The 19,739-nt window shown below is 53.5% G+C and overlaps 1 protein-coding gene across 4 annotated transcripts in view; it reads right to left on the bottom strand.

Moving 5' to 3' along the window:
• The window catches only part of MYO5B (myosin VB), a 334,482-nt gene that overhangs the window by 10,727 nt on the left and 304,016 nt on the right, over positions 1-19,739 (bottom strand). Inside the window, exons 28-36 of one of the 4 annotated variants that reach the window (XM_078060351.1) lie at positions 18,944-19,183; positions 17,829-17,929; positions 11,825-11,902; positions 8,922-9,120; positions 8,568-8,661; positions 6,427-6,621; positions 4,135-4,286; positions 2,455-2,544; positions 574-724 (exon numbers count right to left, since the gene is read on the bottom strand). In XM_078060351.1, the coding sequence (XP_077916477.1) occupies positions 574-724; positions 2,455-2,544; positions 4,135-4,286; positions 6,427-6,621; positions 8,568-8,661; positions 8,922-9,120; positions 11,825-11,902; positions 17,829-17,929; positions 18,944-19,183 (1,300 nt within the window). The remainder of the gene's footprint in view (positions 1-573; positions 725-2,454; positions 2,545-4,134; positions 4,287-6,426; positions 6,622-8,567; positions 8,662-8,921; positions 9,121-11,824; positions 11,903-17,828; positions 17,930-18,943; positions 19,184-19,739) is intronic. The other 3 variants (XM_078060352.1, XM_078060353.1, XM_036078212.2) reach the window with 3 other exon arrangements.

The following is a 19,739-nucleotide window of genomic DNA, read 5'->3' as shown; positions in this document are numbered from 1 at the left end:
GATGATACATTTCTGGAGGCACGGAGGACTCTGTCCAACTTGGAATTCACCTCTAACTAATTTGTGTTGTAAGAACCCCGGGGGGAAGCTTTACAACATAGGCGCAGGGGATACTGTCCTCCCCAGCCTTCGTGGGGCATCCCGAGTGATGTACGTATGTGTCATTTTTAACTTAAAAAACAGCTCTTATGTTTCAATTCTGATTTCACGCTAAGTGCCCATATACTGCTTTGGATAGAGTGCTCAATACTTATTGCATGAGAATTTGCTACTGTGTTCCTTCATGTGCGCTGCTTAATGCTTTTATTTTTCCACAAATAAAGTACACATATGGGCATGAGGATTATATTTGTTCACTGTATATGCATTTATACCTTTTGAATGTGTATTTATTACCTGTGGAAGATTTCATAGCTCTTCCTGAGCACACAGCACACACCTTGCTGCCTTCAATGGGAAGGTTCTGGTTTCCTGGAGGCCACAGCTAACATATCGGCTTCCCTGAAAGCAGGCAGTGCTCACCATCGTTTCTGGCCCTACAACGAGCACTGGAGATCTCCTGCGCCAGCTTACCTATCATAGGCTGCAACACACCCTCGGCGATTTTAATGAGTTGCTGGTAGATCTGAATGGAGAGGTCACTCAGCACCTGACGGTATTCAGCGAGGTCAAAGTTCTTAAGACAGTGCTCGTTCTGCTTGGCAGTATTCTGAGTCATGAAGCCCTGCAGAGAGAGAGGGTGCTTTACGGAGGCTCGGTAGTCTGCCGGGCTCAACAGGACTTCCAGGCCTCCGTCACGGTCATGACACCCTATCTGTGGGGCTCCATCAGGCTCTGTTAATATGATGTTCCACAAGAGTCTGTCAGTTCCTTGAGGCCTCAGTGATGGCCCTTGAATTTGAAAGCAGAGCAAAAACCCAGCAGGACAGAGAAGTTGGAGGCGCTGCTTGATTTAAAAAGCCTAAATCATTTAGTCCACATCATGAGGCGGTGATTTTCCTAGAGCAGCAAACCCAGGTCGGTAGCCGGTCCAGGGAAAGAGGGATCCATCCTGATTCTCTGTCCCATTATCCTCCTAACAGGCCAGGTTACTTTACAATGTGAAATGCATAGCCACTAAAGGAGTAGGACCCTGGGTCAGATTATGCTTTTACAACGAGAAGTTTTACATAGATTCTATTGTTGGGTATCAGAATTAATAGACAAATGGAAGTGATTTCACTGCTACAGCACCCTGTCCTCTTTGCTTTCTATACTAACGAGGAAATAACTGTTAAGAGAATTGCTAATATCGAAAGGATTCATGTGACCAACATCCCTTTGTGTTCAGAGGCCAAGGTAAACCAAGAGCAGCCAAAAAAATCAGTGTCTTCAAAAGGGCGACCATCCCGAGCAAAGCCTCTCAAACCAGGTCATACTACAAAGCATTTATTAATAAAAACTAAAAAGCAGGTGAAAGAGGGAATCACTGTGACAGCTAAGATACATATTTTTCTCCCTCTTTATTTAGACTACACAGATCTGGCTGTACTGTGCTTCGGGTCTTAGGCCCCCCAATATGTTATTCTCAATAAAAGTGAAAAAGGAAGGGGAGAGAGGAAAAGTCGAGGCAACTCCCAGGGGCCTGGGAGTGGTGTCTGGGGTGAGTGGGATTCTTACTGGAGCGAGGACATGCCCTGTGTCACCGAGCCACCGGGCTGAATGCAGAGCATGGGCACAGTTCTTTCAGGGACCGGTGTTGGGAATGGTGGGTTCCAGACGAAGCTGGGCCCTTGAGGTCCAGAGGTGAATATGAAATAATGCAGTCAGTTGCGCTGCAGGTTGAGGAATCAAATTTGGTTAGAAGTATGAAGCTGCGCCTTAAGGTCAAGGTATACAAATGTCGTTCGATCATGTTGTGCCTCTTCTTGGTGTCTGCCTTAAAACGGACAAACGACTTGGCTGGCTTAGGAGACAGTCTTATGCATGAGACAACTGACCAAGCTTTCTTCGGGCGTTCATGGAAATGGGGCTCTTCCACAGCTGCTTCTGAAATTTAAGGTCACAAGGCTCTCCCTGGAGAGTCCCAGGGGCTCTTGGATGAAGGATGGCTCATGTAAACTCATTTCCCCACCAATTCTACTTATTTGATTCCGGGCGCTTTCTGGGGCTCCTGGGATTGTACTGTGGCCTGCCTGTCCCTGCTTCTAGCTACCAGGTAGAAGAAGTCATGCCCAGAGCCCGAGGTCCCAGAGGGCGCTCCACAGACCTTGCATCCTCTCCTCAGGGTAGAAGGAACCACATTTGGACAGAGCAGGGCTGCCTTCCACGACACCCCCGATCTCTGAGCTGAGATCTGCCCTGGAGCAGAACACACATTGCTGTGTCCAAGGAAATGAGGATCTGACGGAGGATTTGGGGTACTTTAATGGTTTTTAAGTGCCCTTTGTGGGTTGGGCTTATGTTAGCACTCACCTCATCCCCGCTATACTGCTTCAAACAATGCAGGAGGCGGCAGGTATTGGATAACCAGAACGAGGTCATCTCGAAGTCCTCATTGTGCTTCTGTGACAAGAAAAAGGCACCCCTCGTTATGAGTAGTGGCTCCCATCTGGTTACATGGCCACCTGGTACCTCTCTTGCCAGGTCTCCAAAATTACTCAGCATGCCCCAAGCAGGCACGATGGCCCATCATGAAGACGAGATCCACTGTCAAGGGGCCGCATTACCATTCCTTCACTACTGGGAGGGGCACAGAGACCCCCACCCTGTTCCCTGATCGGTGGCACACACCTGTGGCAGCCCCGGGCTGTAGGCTAACCCCTGGGCAGCTGGCCCCGGGAAGGCTCTGAACTACCAGTGATCCAACCTAAGAGACATGAAGAGCACGCCAGTGAAATATTCTGGTACCCCATTTATCTAGAGATCAGATGTCTAATGGTTTCAACCCTCTGGGAAATGACCATAAACCATAACGTGGTGAAAGAGGCTGTTGCACAGCCCAGAGAGCTATGACACAGTTTCTGTCCTCAGGCCAATGACAGCACAGAGCTCATTTTGTCAGCTAAAACTGTCCCTGTTTAAATGTCAGAGGCAGGAGCTTCGATGACAATAAAACGGGGGGTCGAACAGAAAGTGACGGGTAGGGCTGGGCATGCTAGCGGAGCCCGCTGATTCGGGAAGGGGGAAGGTTTCCCTGAGGCAGTGACCTCTCAAGTCAGCCCTCGACTGGCCCAGACTGGCCCAAGCCCCCGGACGGAGCTCGTGTTAGGGGTTGAGGCAGGAGACTCAGACCTGAGAGTCACCAGCATGTCTCTTTAGAGTCGGGAGTGGATACAATTGGGCAGGAGGTGCAGTTACTGAGACAAAGCTGGGATGAAGCTAGAAGCTACAGGCCTGTGTGACACATTCCCAGAAGGGGGGCGGGGCAGGCGAGAGCGGCTCGGAGGGTCTCGGGGTTGGTCTGGACTCCAAAGTGGCAGTGCGTATGAGAACGGAGGGCAGTCTCCGAGAGCAATGCTGCTTGGGGCTTGGGCCTGTGGGGAGGAACAAATCTCTCTTATGGATGGCTGATCTCCCTCAAAAATCTGACCTCTCACCATAGCTTCTATGTGGCCCGGCCTCCCCTCCCTGCGGGCCAGCCTCTTATTGCACTGGCCGTTGCTACGCTGGTAAGGGGCCTAGTGCCTTTAGGTGGAGTTCCTCCAGTGCCCTGTAAGCAGCCCTGTCCCGGCCCGGGCCTCCTCACTTCGGAAGCTGATAAATGTCTACACCCTTCCCTGGGCCACCACCCTGCCTGGGCAGCAGGCAGCCAGCTCCTTGGAAAGGTCTGGGAGAAGGCCTATATTCAGGTTGTGCTCCTGAAGGTCATTGCAGGGCAGGGTCAGCCCGCCCTCGAGGGAGGCACAATGTCCTCCTAGCACCTCTGGTCAAGGCTTTTGAAAGCACCAGGGCTCCCTGGAGGCGGCCGGATGGCAACACCGGATTCCCGCCATTTCTGAGCCTGAGCATCCCGGCTCCATTGGCAAAGTGCACTTCCATCATCCACCTTCCGAGCTGGAGGGGTGAGGAGAGCCTAGACAGAGCCCAGCTATGGGGAGGTGCGGGCTTCCGTCCATCTGCCGCCGACCACCACCTCCAGCGCTGGGCACCTACCTTCAGGACTTTCTTAATGCCGTTGATGGTGGAGGTCAGCAAGGAGTGCACCTTGAGGTCGTCGTTGACGTAGTCGGCGTGCCTGATGCACATGTAGAGGACGTAAGCAGGAAGGCAGGGCACGGTGCCCGCCAGCATCTGTGGCTTCAGCTCTGACAGCAACAAGCAGCAAGAGTTAGATGCCAGCAGATGCGTGGGGCTCTGAGAAGCTTGCTCTGAAATTCTGAAATAGTTTTTTTTTTTTTTTTTTAAAGATTTTATTTATTTGAGGGAGTGAGCGAGAGCGTGCACACACTGGGGAAGAGGCAGAGGGAGAAGGAGAAGCAGACTCCCCGTGGAGCAGGGAGCCCGATGCGGAACTCGATCCCAAGACCCTGGGATCAAGACCTGAGCTGAAGTCAGACGCTTAACCGACTGAGCCACCCCAGGCGTCCCTGAAATACAAATATTTTCAATATTTTCCTGAAGCTCCTCTAAGAATAACCTCTCATGGCAGGGGGGTGGGGTGGGGGGGGGCTGGAGGAGGAGTAGGGGAGAAGCTGCCAGGGATACACAGACACCTTCTGCCCCCGAGTACTAGTTTCAGAAACTAGTTAAAAACTCCAAACTGTCAAAAACACATTCCTAATTGTTTGGACTAGAACAATGAAACAGGCTCCTAATGCCTGGTCCTTACAACAAGAAGGAAAGGAGCCCACGGGTAGCTCCCTGCCCGGGTCCCCGCACAGAGGGCACCGCCCTTGGCACCGAGAGCAGGGGCCCGGGGCCAGCCGCAGGGGGGAGCCGGCTCCCCAGGGGGAGCACCCTGCAGCCCACAGCAGCGCTTCCTGCCGCGGGCACAGCGGGCTCTTCCGCAGCCGACTGCAAGAGCAGGTTCCGGGAAAACTTGGCAGACGGCACATTCCCAAAGACAGCCCATGTCCCCGGGCCGCAGGGACCTTTAGCCCACTTAACTGTCAGTTTGGAAACTGAACCTGGCAGCAGCTGCCCAGACATCCTCAGAGCCAGGAACAGATCAAGTAGGCTGCTGAGTGGTCACAGGCGGCCCCCGCCCCCCGAGTGCCACGGCCCGCCGCCAGTCTCCTCAGCCTCTCCACTGACTGGGGGCCTGACCCGCGTACAGCCTGCAAACAGCCTGTCCTGTCTTGGAATGTCCTATCGTGATCTGAGTCCTGTTTCCCACAGACTCTACACTTGGTCGACACTTCTCTATCCTCCACAGCAACTAGCCCGTGCTGGGGACCTAGAAGCAGGTCAGATAAAGTCTTGGCATTCGTTTGGATGACGAGAGGGAAGGGGACTGGTGCGGCGTGCAGGCAGTCTAGTGGGAGATGGCCTCGTCTGGGGCCGCCTGAGCAGGGACAGTGGGAAGGAGCCACCTGTTTGCTGGCACAAGCAGCCTCATTAGTTTTTTTTTTTTGACTCTACTGTTGGGCACTTTGAATTTCATTCACCAGAGATGAAAGGCTCATTCCTAGCAGCGTTAGAGTAGGATGCAGCCTGTTGAAGGAAGAGAGGACTTCCGTCAAACTGCTGGACAACTCTAGGGGGAATTAACCTTTATAAACAGAGCCAAAATACTGTAACTGAAAATACCCAAAGCAAAGAACAGAAGCAAAATCTGCCCTAAGCTGGAGCCACCCCCATGCTTCTATAGCGCTCGGCCCTCGGCGAGGTGCTCGGCAGGGTGGGACCTTGGCAAACTCGAATTTCTCTAAAATAACGTTTACCTCTTAGTTGACCTTCTAATGCTCCCACGAAAGTGACCACTTCTTCACATTCGTCACATTGAGAAGGGTCTGTGGCTTTAGCACAGCACTTTGTCCTGTTACATTTCCCATCTGTTGTACTGCCCACATCCCTATTTTACAGGACACCTCGGGCTCCAAGTCACGGAGCTCGTGGCTCAGGGGCCAGAGGACCAGGCTGCCCAAGAGTCTTCCTTTTTTCATCCAGGACTCTCTCCTCCAAGCCTCCTCCCCCTGCTCTGCAGGCAGCTGCTGCACTGGGCTGGGTACACGGCAGAAAGGCAGGCATGGGGAAGCCGGACGGAGCAGGGGCTAGTGTGGAAAGCCGCTCCCAAGAGCCTGGTAGGCTGTCCCCTGCAGCATCAGCATCCACCGACCAGGAGCTGGGAGCTGGTTAGAAATGCAGCCGTGTGGAGGGAGGGGGATGGAGGGAGGCGGGGGTGGTGCAGGTGGGGGATGCAGAGTGGGGAGTGGGTTATGTTGGGTTGGCAGTGGAGTGGGGGGGGGAGGAGAGTGGCGGTGGGGTGACACAGAGGGTCCTGACCTGTCACCAGGTTCCGAATGAGAAGGGCCTCGTCTTCCTTGTGGTACTCCAGCATGCCCTGGAAGTCCTTCTCCTTCCGCTGGACGGTGACCTGCCTGTTGAGCTCATGGCGCCTCCGCTCACTCTGGGCCAGCGCCTGGGCAGCTGGGCCGGAAAGAGACAGGGAGCATGAAGAGAGACCTCCAGGCTGTAGGCCTGAGATGTAGGGATGCCTTAGGTCAGTGGCGTTTGTTCGGGTCTGGGGACCCAGCATTCTGGGCTCTCTGAGCTCCCACACCCCTTATGTGGTCTGTCCCTGCAGCCCAGACCACACCCCAAGTGTGACCCAAGGAGCTTAGCACCAGGCACTGGGGGCCCCACAGGACAAGCACAGGGGAAAGCCCACCAGGCAGGTAGACCGGAGAAAACTTGGGAAGGACAGAAGGCACAGGATGCACAACCCATCCCCCCAGGCCACTGTTTCTCCCCATCCAGCTGTAAGAAACGGGGCTACCGTCTGTCTGCGAGGATGTTAGGGCCCTGGCCAGGCCCACCCGACCCAGCTCCCTGCGTATGGCCACAGGGTAGCTGCCGTGACAGCTACAGGACCCCAGGTGGGCAAGGCCCAGGCACCATCTCTGACCCATGGACGTGGGCAGCAGAGGAAGAAAGTCTCCAGCTCCCAGACACAGATCAAGGAGCAGGGCTGCTAAATGCAGTGTTTGCAACGACGTAAGCTAATTATTCAAGAGGCATTTTGGTGCTGTGGCTGGGGTACAAAGGCCGTGTCACCCCTCGCTCAGGACTTCCGTTGGCCTGACACTATGGGACAGGGTGGTGGGCATCTGCAGGGCTATCCCCAAGCCTGTCCGAGGGCCTGCTACATACAGGACACTGTTCTAAGCATGGCAGATGAGAGGGAGTAGCCAACCACGGACCCACCAGTCCAGCTAAGGAGACGCATCTGTACATTTAACTGGAAGCACATATTACAGCGCAACTTGGCCAGGTGCCGAGCCCCGAGGTGGAGCGTGGGTGGTGATGAGGCTGGACAGACAGATTGTTGGAGCTCTTCAGGGAGAAGGGCTGAAGCACAGGCAGGACCTTAACAACCAGGTGGGAAGGAGCTGATCCACCCATCCTCACCAGGCCCCAGGCCCTACAAGGCTCCGCGAAGCACAAGGAGAGGAGCGGGGAGAGGAAGCACCCCGAGGCAGGTGTGTGCTGCAGGGGAGGCTCTGTGTGGGGGCGGGGTGAGCTGGAGAGGAGCAGCAGGAGAGGGGGAGCATCGCATTCCATGGGGAAAGAGGAGGTGACTGGAAACACAGCAGCAGGGGCACAAGTGGGGAACTGGGAGGCCCCTACAGTCATCGGGGGACTAGGGGGGAGGGGCACGCACAGAAGCATTCAAGGAGAGCAAACAATAGGTCTTCAAGACTGAACGAAGAGAGAAGCCTGAAGCCCGAGCGACCAGGAGAATGAGAACTCAGAGAACAGAGAGATTCAGGGATGGAGAGGGCCAAACAGCCCTGGCCTCCCAGAGCTTCCTCCTGCGTTCAGGGCAGCAGGTGGGCATAATCAGGTGATTACACAAATGACACCTGTGTTAGGCGCTGTGCCCAGAGGCAATTGGTATGCCAGGTGGCATGTGCCAAGAAGGGCTGGGGACTGACAGATTTATAGCAAGGAATCAGAGAAAGAACATTCTGGATGTTTCTGGAAGAAAATTTAAACCTGCCTGATCTCTCTGGGCCAGATTCCAGTTTGGAAATTTAATCACAGGACTGACCCCTCTCCTTCCTGACTAACCGTCACATGGAGTGAGGCCCCTGTGGTTGGGGTCTGTGTGTCATGGAGCATTTTTTCCACACCAAAAAGCTTTGCCTCCCAGGTTTAAGCCCCTTGAGGGCAGGGCCACAGGCCCACTGTCTCGGTGCAGAGCTCAGAGTAAGCACCCAAACACCTGCTGAATTTACCTATCTTAGTCCAGATTCTGGCCAACTGAGAATGTGTGAGCTCGTGGGGGCTGACTTAGTCTATCCCACGGCTGGACTGGGCACAGGCACCCGGAACGGGTGAAGCAGGAAGAGTCGGCAGAGGGAAGCGGGCAGCCTGTTCCCGTCCGTCCCTCGTGACTGAGCCTACAGGTGACACACACACACCTTCCAGGTCCTGGACCTTCTTCATGTAAATCTTCAGTTGTTTCTTGAGCTTCCTCTCATTCTTTTCCAGCTTTTCTACCAGCTCTTTGAGGTCCTAAAATCAGAAGGAAGCAGTGTGAGAATAGACAACCCAGCCTGGAGGGCAGGGGGTAGAATCCTGGGGCCCAGCATGGCCCCCAGGTAGCCGCCAACCCCAGTCCTAAACCCTCGCTGACGGGTGGTCTCTAGATTCTCTGTTCCTGCTATAGGGCCAGGGACGCAAACCTTGCCCATTTAGCCAAAGGCCACCGCTGGCCCCATCTTTTTCTAGCACACGACTTTCCAGGGTGGGATCCGCTGGGCGACATCACTCACCAGGTTCTCGTTGGTCAGCCGGGAGATCTCCTGCTGGACACCAAACTCCACCTGGGCCTCCGGGGAGAGGAGCAGCGTCTGACAGAAGGTGTGCTGTTGCTTGTCTAGCTCTTCCTTCAGGGCTTCCACCTGTGCCTTGAGACCCTCCACCTCCTCCTCGTGCTCGCGGCTCTGGGCCTGCAGCTGGGCCTCCAGCAGCCTGCAGCAGGGCAAGGAGGCCGGGTGACCGTGGGGTCAGGTCGGCGCCCCACGTGAGGGGCCACGGATGGACACGTGACGGGGAAGCAGCCAAGCACACAGCGGCAGCGATTGCACGAACCCAACAGGGGAAGGACGCCGAGGGGAACGGACTGGCAAGCAGGCCAGCTTGTCCTCTCCGAGGACGGGAAGCGGGGAGGGGCCAAATGCGCACCCCTGGTCTGAGGCCTTTTTCTTGACACCCCCTCCCCTATGGCGCTCCTTGTCCTGTGCAGGCGATTGGTTTGGGACTGAGAGATTGTCTCCGTGTCAAAATGTCACCTGCAGACATTTCTTACAGCATCGTTTACATAAAAGTATCCACATCTGTCCAAATCTCACAAGAATCTCCTTGTTAAGACAAAACCCTAGTAGACTGAATTATATTGCCTGCCTATTTTCCCTATAGATTATCTGCACGTTTTAGAAAAGCAAAACATTAGCTCCTTCCTTTTTCTCTTCCCCACCCCCACTTTTATCTGTGGCCATAAATACATAATTTTTTCTCTAGTCAAGACAGAAATGAAGAGTCAGGGGCGCCTGGGTGGCTCAGATGGTTAAGCCTCTGCCTTCGGCTCAGGTCACGATCCCAGGGTCCTGGGATCGAGTCCCGCATTGGGCTCCCTGCTCAGCGGGGAGCCTGCTTCTCCCTCTCCCTCTGCTGTTGCCTCTATCTCTCTCTCTGACTCTCATGAATAAATAAAACATTAAAAAAAAAAAACAAAAAAAAAAACAAAGACAGAAATGAAGAGTCTTGGCGAATGATCTAGGGAAGGTTTAAGATCAGCTGGTGTCATGACCAGAAGCAGAAAGACCTTGAGAAGATCTGGGGGAGGTTGAGAGAAGTCTCAGAAGACTCTGAGTCTGAAAGTTCCCCGGGCAATTCTGGGAGACGCCTGTTCCGTCCATCATGAGAGAAGGCAAGGGATTAGTGAAGCTTCCTCCTCCTCAGGAAGTATTAATGTGAACTAGGTGCTATCTTGGGTTCAAGAGCAAATGTTCTGATTCAGGGCAGTAAACAATCACGTGAAAGAAAGGTAGGAGGTTCTGGATGAAAGGTACATCAAAAGCTGTCTGACATGGTCCATACGCTTGAAAATTCACGCTGGTCTCTCCTAGGGATGCCAAGATGGTGACCAGAGCTTAGCACCCACGTATTCCATAGCTCAGTCAGCTCCACAGTGGCATGGGGTGCAATGCCCGGCTCCCAGGAGCTTCTCAACAGATGCATACAAGTGAAGAAATGATGGAGGAATGACCGATTCACCTGCTCACCACAGGCAGCATCAACTGAAAGCACTAACAACATGAGGATTGTGGAAAAGAGTTCTGTAATTAAATCAGCATTTTAGAGAACGTAGGAGAGAAAGCATTCACTCTCGGCTACAAGACACGAAAAGCATCACAAGTTATAAACCTATCAAGAGAGAATAGAAACCCCTAGGTTCTAGGGACTCTCCCCCAAGATTCGGTTCCTGATTTGTGCTGTGAGTTTGTGTCCACAGCTTTCTTATTCTCCCCACAGACTGTAGTTGGGTGGCTTAGCCCAGGGTTCTGGGCAAGATCTGAGAATCCCTGGCCAAGCACCAGGCTAGCCACCTCCTCTGAGGCCACAGCCAGTGACAGAGCTGGTTCTAGAAGCCAGGTCTCCTGATGCACAGGTCTGCGCTTTCAGTTTTGTTATTGTATTCGTTTGCTTATTAAAAAAAAAAAAAAAAAAATCCAATCTGCCGATAGAGAGCCACAAGGAATCACCTGGTTTTACGCATAGGCTCTCTCCTCCAAAACAACAAACTTCTCAGTGGGGCAGATCTTACTGAATAATAGCCATTATAACAGAAATATCAGCTAATATTGATTCTGCACTATGTGCCAGGCACGTACAAAATGCTTCACCTGTGTTAACCCTATTCCTTGTAATGACTCCATGAGGCAGGTCCCGTTCTGATCCACATTAGACCAGCAAGGGACGAGACAGGGTCACCTTGCTCACAGGCAGTGGGGACACACTGCCTCAAGAACCAGCTGATCTGAACGTTCTTTTCCCAAGAACGGCTTCTCATGGCTGTAATGGGACCTCCAGCAGCTCATCAGCAGGCAACGCTCCGGAGGTACTATGTGAGCGCACTGGGTTTCCACCCGGCCCTACCACCACCAGGCTGAGGGAGCTGGGCCAGCACGGACTCACCTCAGCTTCCTCTTCTGGGACACAAGCCTGCGGACCACCGCCCCATCGGTTGCTGGGAGGCTCGAACGTGCCAAGCTATGCCACAGCCCTGAGCCACACGCGGGCAGCCAATGTGGGACAGGACCATCACGTCGTGCGTGTGTAACCTCCCTGCTAAGCTGCTCAGCCACAGCCCAAGGCCAGTGGCTTCTGCATTCAGATTCTGGTATCAAATGGAACAGGATTCAAGTTCTGGATCTTCCACTGGAGCATCAGTGTCCTGACCCCAGGGAGGTGCCCCTGAGCCATCAGCTCTGCTGCCTGGACCCCCACAAGCAGCCTCGCCGCCTCATCCACACAGACCCCGGACACAGCGCGCCGGCAGGGTGACCCCTGTGAATCGTGCCCCGGCCTCCACTCCAGCTGAGAAACAGGTAAGCGTAGACACGAGCAGGCGGGACAGACAGAGCAGACACAGGTAGAAAGGCGTATGTTTGACCTGGCAACTTGCTTTAGGCCTTGGTAGGCCAAGCCGAGCTCTCCATCTTCATTCAAATATCCCCAATCCTCAGTCTTGCTAGAAATAAAGGACAGAAAACAGGACATCGAGTATAGAAGGAAGAGATGGGGTAGAACGTCCAGGAAAGTGAGGCCATTCCAGCCAAGGGTTGGAAATAAAAAAAAAAGGAAAAGCTCAAAAACTCCCAGCCTCCCTTCTTCCTTTGCTGTCACCAGACCCTGAGCGCTTAAGAATGTCCCCTGTCCCCCAGGCCGGGTCTCAGAAGGGGGTCCATGTGCTCTCATGGGAGCTCGCAGATCACGATAGGCTGGGGAGCATGTTGCCGAGAACAAAGGGTTGCACTTGCCCCGATAAATTCTGTGAACAGCAGCGGTCATCCCCCTCTCCCCCGAGAAGGATTCAGAAAAGGAAAGGGAGAATCAGGAGAGGCACAACCAGGGCAGGGAGGTGAGGCCCGCCCTCGGGAGAGGCTGCAGAGGGCCTCCTGGGGATGATGCATCTGCTCGGCGCGGACTAGGGACACGAGGCTCAGTAACCCTGAGGAAGACGACTACATATTGTCTGCTTTTCAGTGCTGTTCTCCTGTCACTAAGGACACAAAAGCATTAGCTAATCTCACCTCCAGCCCTCACTACAGTCACACGTAAAGAAACCATGAATAAAAACGGCCACGCAGGATGCCCACTGAACTTTCTCTGCTCCCCCTGGGGACTGGGCTGCATCCCTATTTACTCAACTTGGAAAGCAGACGGTCAGTTGCCATCTCCTTGCAAATCCTTTGGCCCTCCCCAGTGGCCCAGTGTCTGCCCAATGCCCCAAGAGCAGCTCCTGGAGATCAGGCGCATGTCCCGTGCTCCCCCATCCATGTACCTCCCCACCGTCGCAGCCCTGGGCACACAGGAGATCCTCAACGGCCAGTGGGATGGGGCGGTGGGTGGCAGACCGAGCCTCCTCGCACCTGCCAGGATGCTGCCCCTCCTTCTCTGCGCTAGGGAATCCTCCTCGTGCTGGTTGGATCCCAACTTCCTGGCAGGAATCACAGAGGAGCTGCAGGTGGTATGCATGGACCAACAAGCCCTTTGTCACTCACAAGGAGAAACAGTTGTCCCCTGGAGCCACTCTACCGCTCCTGCTGGGTTCTGGGTGAGGTCGAGGGGGGCCAGCTACCCCGTTTTACCTTGCCAGAGCTCAGCCTCATGAAGGGCGGCCCTAGGCCTTTGCAGGGCTCACACAAGCTGCTTCTTGAGCAAAGCTGGTCATATGGCCCCTAGGTCCCTGAAAGCTGGGTCCCTGAAAAGCTTGAAGAGGGAAGGGGGCAGAGACCGCAGCGAGCATGCTTCTGTGCCCTGAATCTGTCCCTTACTTTCACAGCTTGTGCTACCTCCAGCTGGGCAGTGAGGGGATTACTGCCAAGAAGTGGATCCTGGGGACCTCTTCTCTTTAGGACTCTGGCTCCTCAAATGTCCAGAGCTCCCACCAAGGCCTGGCCTCCCCACAGACGGCCTTTGATTGTAGACTTTTAGCTGCCCCCCTCCCGTGCTTAGCACTTAACTCACCTATATGTTCCACTTATCTTAGCAAATCCAAAAGTGACCCGGGCCCTGTCAAGGGGGGCTGGCAGCCTAGCACCTTTCCCTTCTCCGCTCCTACCACATTTAACTAGGGCCTTTGAGTAGCTAGTACGTTAGCCCGCAGGGGCAGCCACTGGGAGGAGATCCAGGCACAGCTGCGGCCCCTCTTGGGGAGGGCCTTGTTGCTGCACAGGAACACAGGATCTTCTCCTCCATCTTGTTTGCCATGCACGAAGGGACCCCGAGACGGAGAGGACTTGCCTGACGCTGACACCCGCCCACACCGGCTGGCCCTCCAGATGCCGCGGAGTGGGGTAGGGGGTGGGGCTGCCGGCTCTCTCCGGCAGGGTCACCGCATTCCTATAGTTCCCTCCGTGGCAGACTGAGTCCCACCTCTCAGGCTCTGGCGGGTGCGTGTGTGTTGCTAATCCCTGCTCAGAGGGAGACACTCAGAATTCTTAATTCTGGAACAGGCCAGGCATGATGCACAAAGATAAAAGTAGAGACTGTGCGGGCCAGTCATCCCACGGTGCTCAGGAAGTCAGGCATGCCAGTTAATGAAAATGCAGTCAACCAGCTCCAGGTCCAAGCCTTTGTTCCTGGATGAAAGAGGAACCATTCCTCCACGGAGAGTCTCCCTCCCCTCTGCATGCCATCAGGGGCGAAGGCCTGGGAGGGAGCGCCACGTAGTGGCAGGAGAGAGAAAACCCCAAACAACAGCTCACAGGAATTTTTGAAAAATAAAGTGCATGAGGTCAATGAACAAATCAACATTCGTGGAGACTCTCCTGTGTATACGCCACTGCGCTGAGCCCCATTCCCCGTGAGGCTTCAGACACACTTGAATATAAAGTCTCCAACTGCAGAAGGCAGCAAGACTGCGTTGAGGAACCTGGCTGGAGAACCAGGCACCCCAAAGGCATGTCGTGGTCGCCGCCTACATGCCCTGGACCTGTTTCTTCATGTGTAAAATGAAAGTGCTCCACTGGCTTATCTGAGGTTCCTTCTAGATCTTTAATGACATAACCGTATTAACTGTAAAGATCGTGCAGCAGAAAAGGCCTAGGATAGTATTTGCTTTCCCTCTGTGGAGACCGTCAGGGCTACAACCCAACTGCCATCCCTCAGTCCTGGTTCGAGGACCCGGCTCCCTGTGGACAAAAACAGGCAAGGTTCCTATGAGCGCGAAGATGGTGGCTTTCCAGTTTCTAAAAAGAGCATGCTGTGCTTCCCAGATGTCCTCACTTCTGTAGCTCACACGTGGAGGTTCCACCCAACCGCCCAGGACATTCCCCACAATCTCGGAGAATGGGAGGCCATAACCCCAGTGCTGCGAACAAGAGGGATGCCTGAAACTACAGGCTGGGCCGCAGGAAGGTGAATTGTCTGGATAAATATGGCCATGCCACGGAATTACAGCAGACAGGAATTGCACTGGTGGCTTGGGACCCACTGAATTTTGGGAAACCTTATGAGGGAATCATTGCCTCATAGAAGCAAGCCGAGGGTTTCCAGCTGGGAACAGTGACAGTGAGGACTCAAGAGAAGGGAGCTGGGGAGAATGAGGCTCTCTCCCCCCTCCTTTGCTGTTTTGAGCAAGACATCCCACAGGAGCTGGGGCTCAGGGCCAAATGAGCCACGAACTCCAAGCCTATCCTAAGGAATCTGCACGCACCCCTTTCTGGATCTCCACTGTCCCAAGCAGGCCCATTGTAATAACCCCGGGTTTACCTGTCCAACAGGCAAAGCTACCTTTTGTGCCAAGGGCCTCCTGTTGTTTCCTGGAACCTGCTGGGTAGAAGGATTGCAAGGTTTCCCGGGACCCAAGCAAAGGTCTAATAATGCACTCTCAGTTTCTCTCTGGAGCTCTGCAGACTTGAGTGGAAATGGCCAGCGGCCAAAGGAGCACTGTTCCTGGAGCTAGACCTGAGCCCTCACCACACTCCTGCTCCTACCTAGCTCTGTGACCTGAGTGCACGCCTGCAGGTGAGGCTAGCCCACTTCCCTATCCCCGCCCTCCAAACCCTCCAGACACCCATCTCTGTCTGCTGCAGCCCATCCCTGGGGCAAGGACCAGCCCTCTCTTTAACTTGATTTTGGCCACATATAAAATGGTAATAATGTTGCTGATTTCTCTTAGTTCCCAAAATGTGAAAATGAGAGCACTTTCTGGAAGCAGAAGAGCTATCCATATTCCTGAGGTTCCTTCCCAGAACAGACCCTCAATACTGGCTTCTCTCCCAAACTTGAAAACAAAGGAAGACACACAATTCGTAAAGATCAAACAGAAGTCTATAAACTCTGGAAGTTAGGGAGTGAAAGAAGTTCCAAATTGGAACTTCCAGTGCGTGAGTATAAGCTTTTGCTAGGTAGAGGATAGATCTTTGTAATCCCTCCACCCCAAATCACACATGCATTCATACACCTTCTCTTCCAACAGGAACACTCTCCATTACAGGGAAATCGCAGGAGAGGAGAAGCCGCTGGGTCTTCAGAGCACTCTTATGGGCAGGGACTGCCCTCGTAATAGATGGCCTGGCTGCCTGGCACCAGGAGTCACCGTCTGCACCTCCCTCCCTGCTGGGATTACCAAACTGGGAGAGGCACAAACCCACCATGGTCTGGTCTGGTCCCTTTCCAGGTGTGGCAGGCACTGGGGAATGGGTTCTTCAGGCTTCCCACCCTGAGGCAGCTTTCTGTACTTAACTGGGTGTCACGGGCTGTGAGTCCCCTATTGTACCTCGGGATTGCTGGGAATGCAATTATTTTAAGATGTAAGAAAAGCTATTTTTATTTTACCACCACCATGATTACTGCTGCAAAGGAAGACAAATCCAGGGTAAGTAGGCAGCCCCTGGGACCGGATCCCTGACAAGCATTTGGGTGAATAAAAAGGGAGCTGACAGCTGATAACAGCCACAGTGTAGAAGATCAGAAAGATCTGCATTCACTCTCCCTCATCAGGGTCCAGCTTGTTTCCTTCCTTTCTTTTTTTAAATTTCAAGTATTACCTGTGTTCTTTTTTCTTATTCAATGCATTTCTTCACCCAAGATCATTTCAAATGACTAAATCTTGACTCCAGTTTCAGCACCGAGAGGCTCACCTTCATTTCCTTCTCTCTCCTTTCGGGGACAGAACTGCATCTCTCCGGAAATTTACTCTCCTCCTGGGGGCTGCTAAAAGCCTTCATCTTCTGATTACCTACACAGCATGCTGGAAGCAGCCCAGCCTGGGGGTGAGGCCTTCTGGATCATACCTCGACTCGGTTTCGGGCTGGCTGCATGCCAGAGCCGCTCACCCCTTCTGGGCCTCAGTTTCCCTATCTGCAGAAAGAGGGGCTAGAGGACCTCTGAAGACTTAGTGTTTCAGAGTCATTCTGTGATGTTCTTGCTGACAACATCATGCTGCATTCCCAGCAACACCTACTGACATTTTCCAGATGTGCTTGAGGTTTTTGACAATTCTGTACAAATGCTTAGTGACGGATCGACATTCGGTTGACGTGAGAGAGAACGGTAGCCAGGGACAAGGCCAGCTCTGCTCTGACGAATACCCACGGGGGCACACAGAGGCAAAGACGTTAATCATGGCGGTCAGTGTTCTGAGTGCATTACAGACCAACTCACCTGGTCTTCTCCATCACTGTGCGTGAGGTGCACTGCGGTGACTGTCCCCAGTTCAGAGGGGAAACTGAGGCACTGAGAGGTTATGAAGGAGTTACTAAATAGCCGGTAAGCGAGTGGAGTCCAGAGTGCACATTCGCAAGCGCTCTGCCATACTGCCCGGGGGTCTCATCCAGGCCCCGCTGCCTCCCCCAGTCACGCTCTGTTGCCTTAACCTGGGGAGCTCATCCTTAAGCAGGGACGAGAGGTGGTTGGTTAACTAAAATCCAGGGAAAACTCATGGTAGCCAATATGGCAGCGCTCGAATTCTCCCATCCAACCTCTGGGGTGTCTAGCTCGGGTTCTAGCTCTTAAATGCTACGCACTGGGGCCCAGCAGCTGGGTTGAGTACAGCCGCTATTAAAGCGAAGGGCTGCAGCGGGCCCCTCCCAGGACTGCGTTGGGCTCACTGGGTGCTGGCTTCCCTCTCAGTGAGACTAGCCACTCTCACCTGTCTTCCCTGCTCCTCCTGTCAACACTGCCAGGGAGGGTCCCTTTCCAAAGGCCTGTCAGAGGATCTACGTGCTGGAGGCTCCAGCTGTGTTACTGGGGTCTTGCAAAAGCTAACAAGTGCTTTCCTGAGGGCATGGGAGTCACGGAGTCTGCTCCTTCTCATTTGCCTCCTGCAATAAGGAGACCCTGATGCTGAGCACGTGGTCAGTGTCTGAGGAGCAGACGTCACACATTAGCTCGGGTGAGACCCTTTCCCATCACCTCGTCCAGGTAGAGCTACTGCGAGGGAGATTTACCTGTTTGTCTGGCAGACCCCATGATAGGCCTCGATGGCGTCCTCCTGATCCACGTGCTTTTCGCTGTTAGGCCAACTTGTTCTGGCATTAATGTTCGGCTCCTAGAAGGTCCCAGATTAAAATTAAACTCTAGTCACATAAACAACGGTCATGAAGCGACTTTATATACAGAGGCATAAACACAAGCTTTCTCGCGGGGGCGGGGGGCGGTGGTGCCCAGGTGGCTCAGTCGGTTAAGCGTCCACTCTTGATCTCAGCTCAGGTCTTGTTCTCAGGGTCGTGAGTTCAAGCGCCATGTTGGGCTCCATGCTGGGCATGGGGACTACTTAAAAACAAAGGAAAAAAGCCCAAGCTTTTGGGGAAAAAACAAAGGTCCAGGATGACCTCAAATAACAGCAGTTAAACCCAGGCAGGAATGTGACTTTCAAAGGCACAGAATGACAAGGCCTGGCTGCAAAGACCCTGAGTGTGGAGTGGTGGTTGGGGGGGCCGAGGGGGGATGACAGTGTCTATGGAGGTGACAGCACCCCAAATCCAAAGGACAGGATGAAAATCTGTCTCAGTGTTGATCCTCCACACTCATGACTACTTACGTATCCCCCCATGTCATCCCTGGGCCATGCCCAGAGTGACCCAGGTAGCCTCTGTCCCCTCCCTCCCATTCCCCAGTCTGTCCCAGAAGGTGAAAATATTAGGAACAAATGCTAAGCCAGACTTGCCCCCCACCCCCCCCCAGCCCCGGGGAGGGCTGAGAGGAAAGACTTTCTCTACCTCAGAATCATAGCAAACACCAAGGGGCAAAGCACAAGGTGAAAAACAAGGCCGAGGGGGCTGCTGAGGCCATGGCCCTAATTCTGTGCCTTGTTCTTTTTGAACACGTTCGTACTGAGTAATTTCAGCAGATTCCAGAAACGTCCAGCAAAGTCTGCCATGAAAGGTCATGCAGAAAGGGCAGCAAGTATCTTGCTTTGCCTTTAGGGGAGAGACCCTGGAACAGGAGAGTCTGCTCTTTTAACTTTAAGGTTCTCATGGGTAAAGATATGTAAGCAAAACCCCACATCTATTACCTAGTGTCACCCCCTCACAAGCCCGGCTGGGGGCTGCCACGTGGTTACCGTGCTCTTGCCGGCGAGTCGGCGCTGGTCAGCACTGACGATCTGGGTCCTGAGGATGAGCACCTCCTCCTTGCGAACCTCAAGCTCCTCATTGGCCAGCTTGAGCTGGTTCAGCAGCAGGCTGTAGCTGTCTGGGGAGCTGTGGGTGGAGTTGTTCTGCGTGGCTTGGTCGGCCACGGCTTTCCTCAGCTCATTCAGGTCATTCTTCAGCTTCTTGTTCTCCGACTCTAGCTCTTGCCTCTGGAAGACAGCCCAAGCAACACACTCCATTTCCCCCTGGACCTCGGGTAGCCTTCCCATGTGGCCTTCTCCCTCCACCTTCCTTAATCAACCTGCCCGGACTCCTGCGAAGCGAAGAGCAACTTTCTCATTTTAACGGTAACACACACCACAAACGTTCTGTCTGGCAGAATCCACAGCCCTAAGTTCCTGGTGTGAAGCATCTCACACGAGGCCTCTATGATAGCGTTCCCTGAACGTACTGATAGTGTTCATATTTCTAAGTGTATTTGGCCACGAAACTCATCCTCGTGGAAATGTCATGTTTTAAACAACATGCTTTCAACACCGGACTTCGTTAATGTACTTTGTGACTTTCCAAGAGAGCATATGGACTGCAGGATTTCCTAAACTGATTTCTCTAGAGATCATTGCACTCCCCCCCACCCCCCATTCTAAGGAGCACCACATAGACTAAAGTTCTGGAGTATACCAGGAACACTCTTGTTGTTTTGGTCACATAGAAAGCCACCCACGGTCAATGCCAGCAGAAGAAAAACTACCTGTGTACAGAGTC

Source organism: Halichoerus grypus, chromosome 13 (genome assembly GCF_964656455.1).
Source record: "Halichoerus grypus chromosome 13, mHalGry1.hap1.1, whole genome shotgun sequence".
Lineage (NCBI taxonomy): Eukaryota > Metazoa > Chordata > Mammalia > Carnivora > Phocidae > Halichoerus > Halichoerus grypus.
The sequence above is the reverse complement of the archived record's forward strand: the minus strand, read 5'-3'. Positions and strand labels throughout refer to the sequence as shown.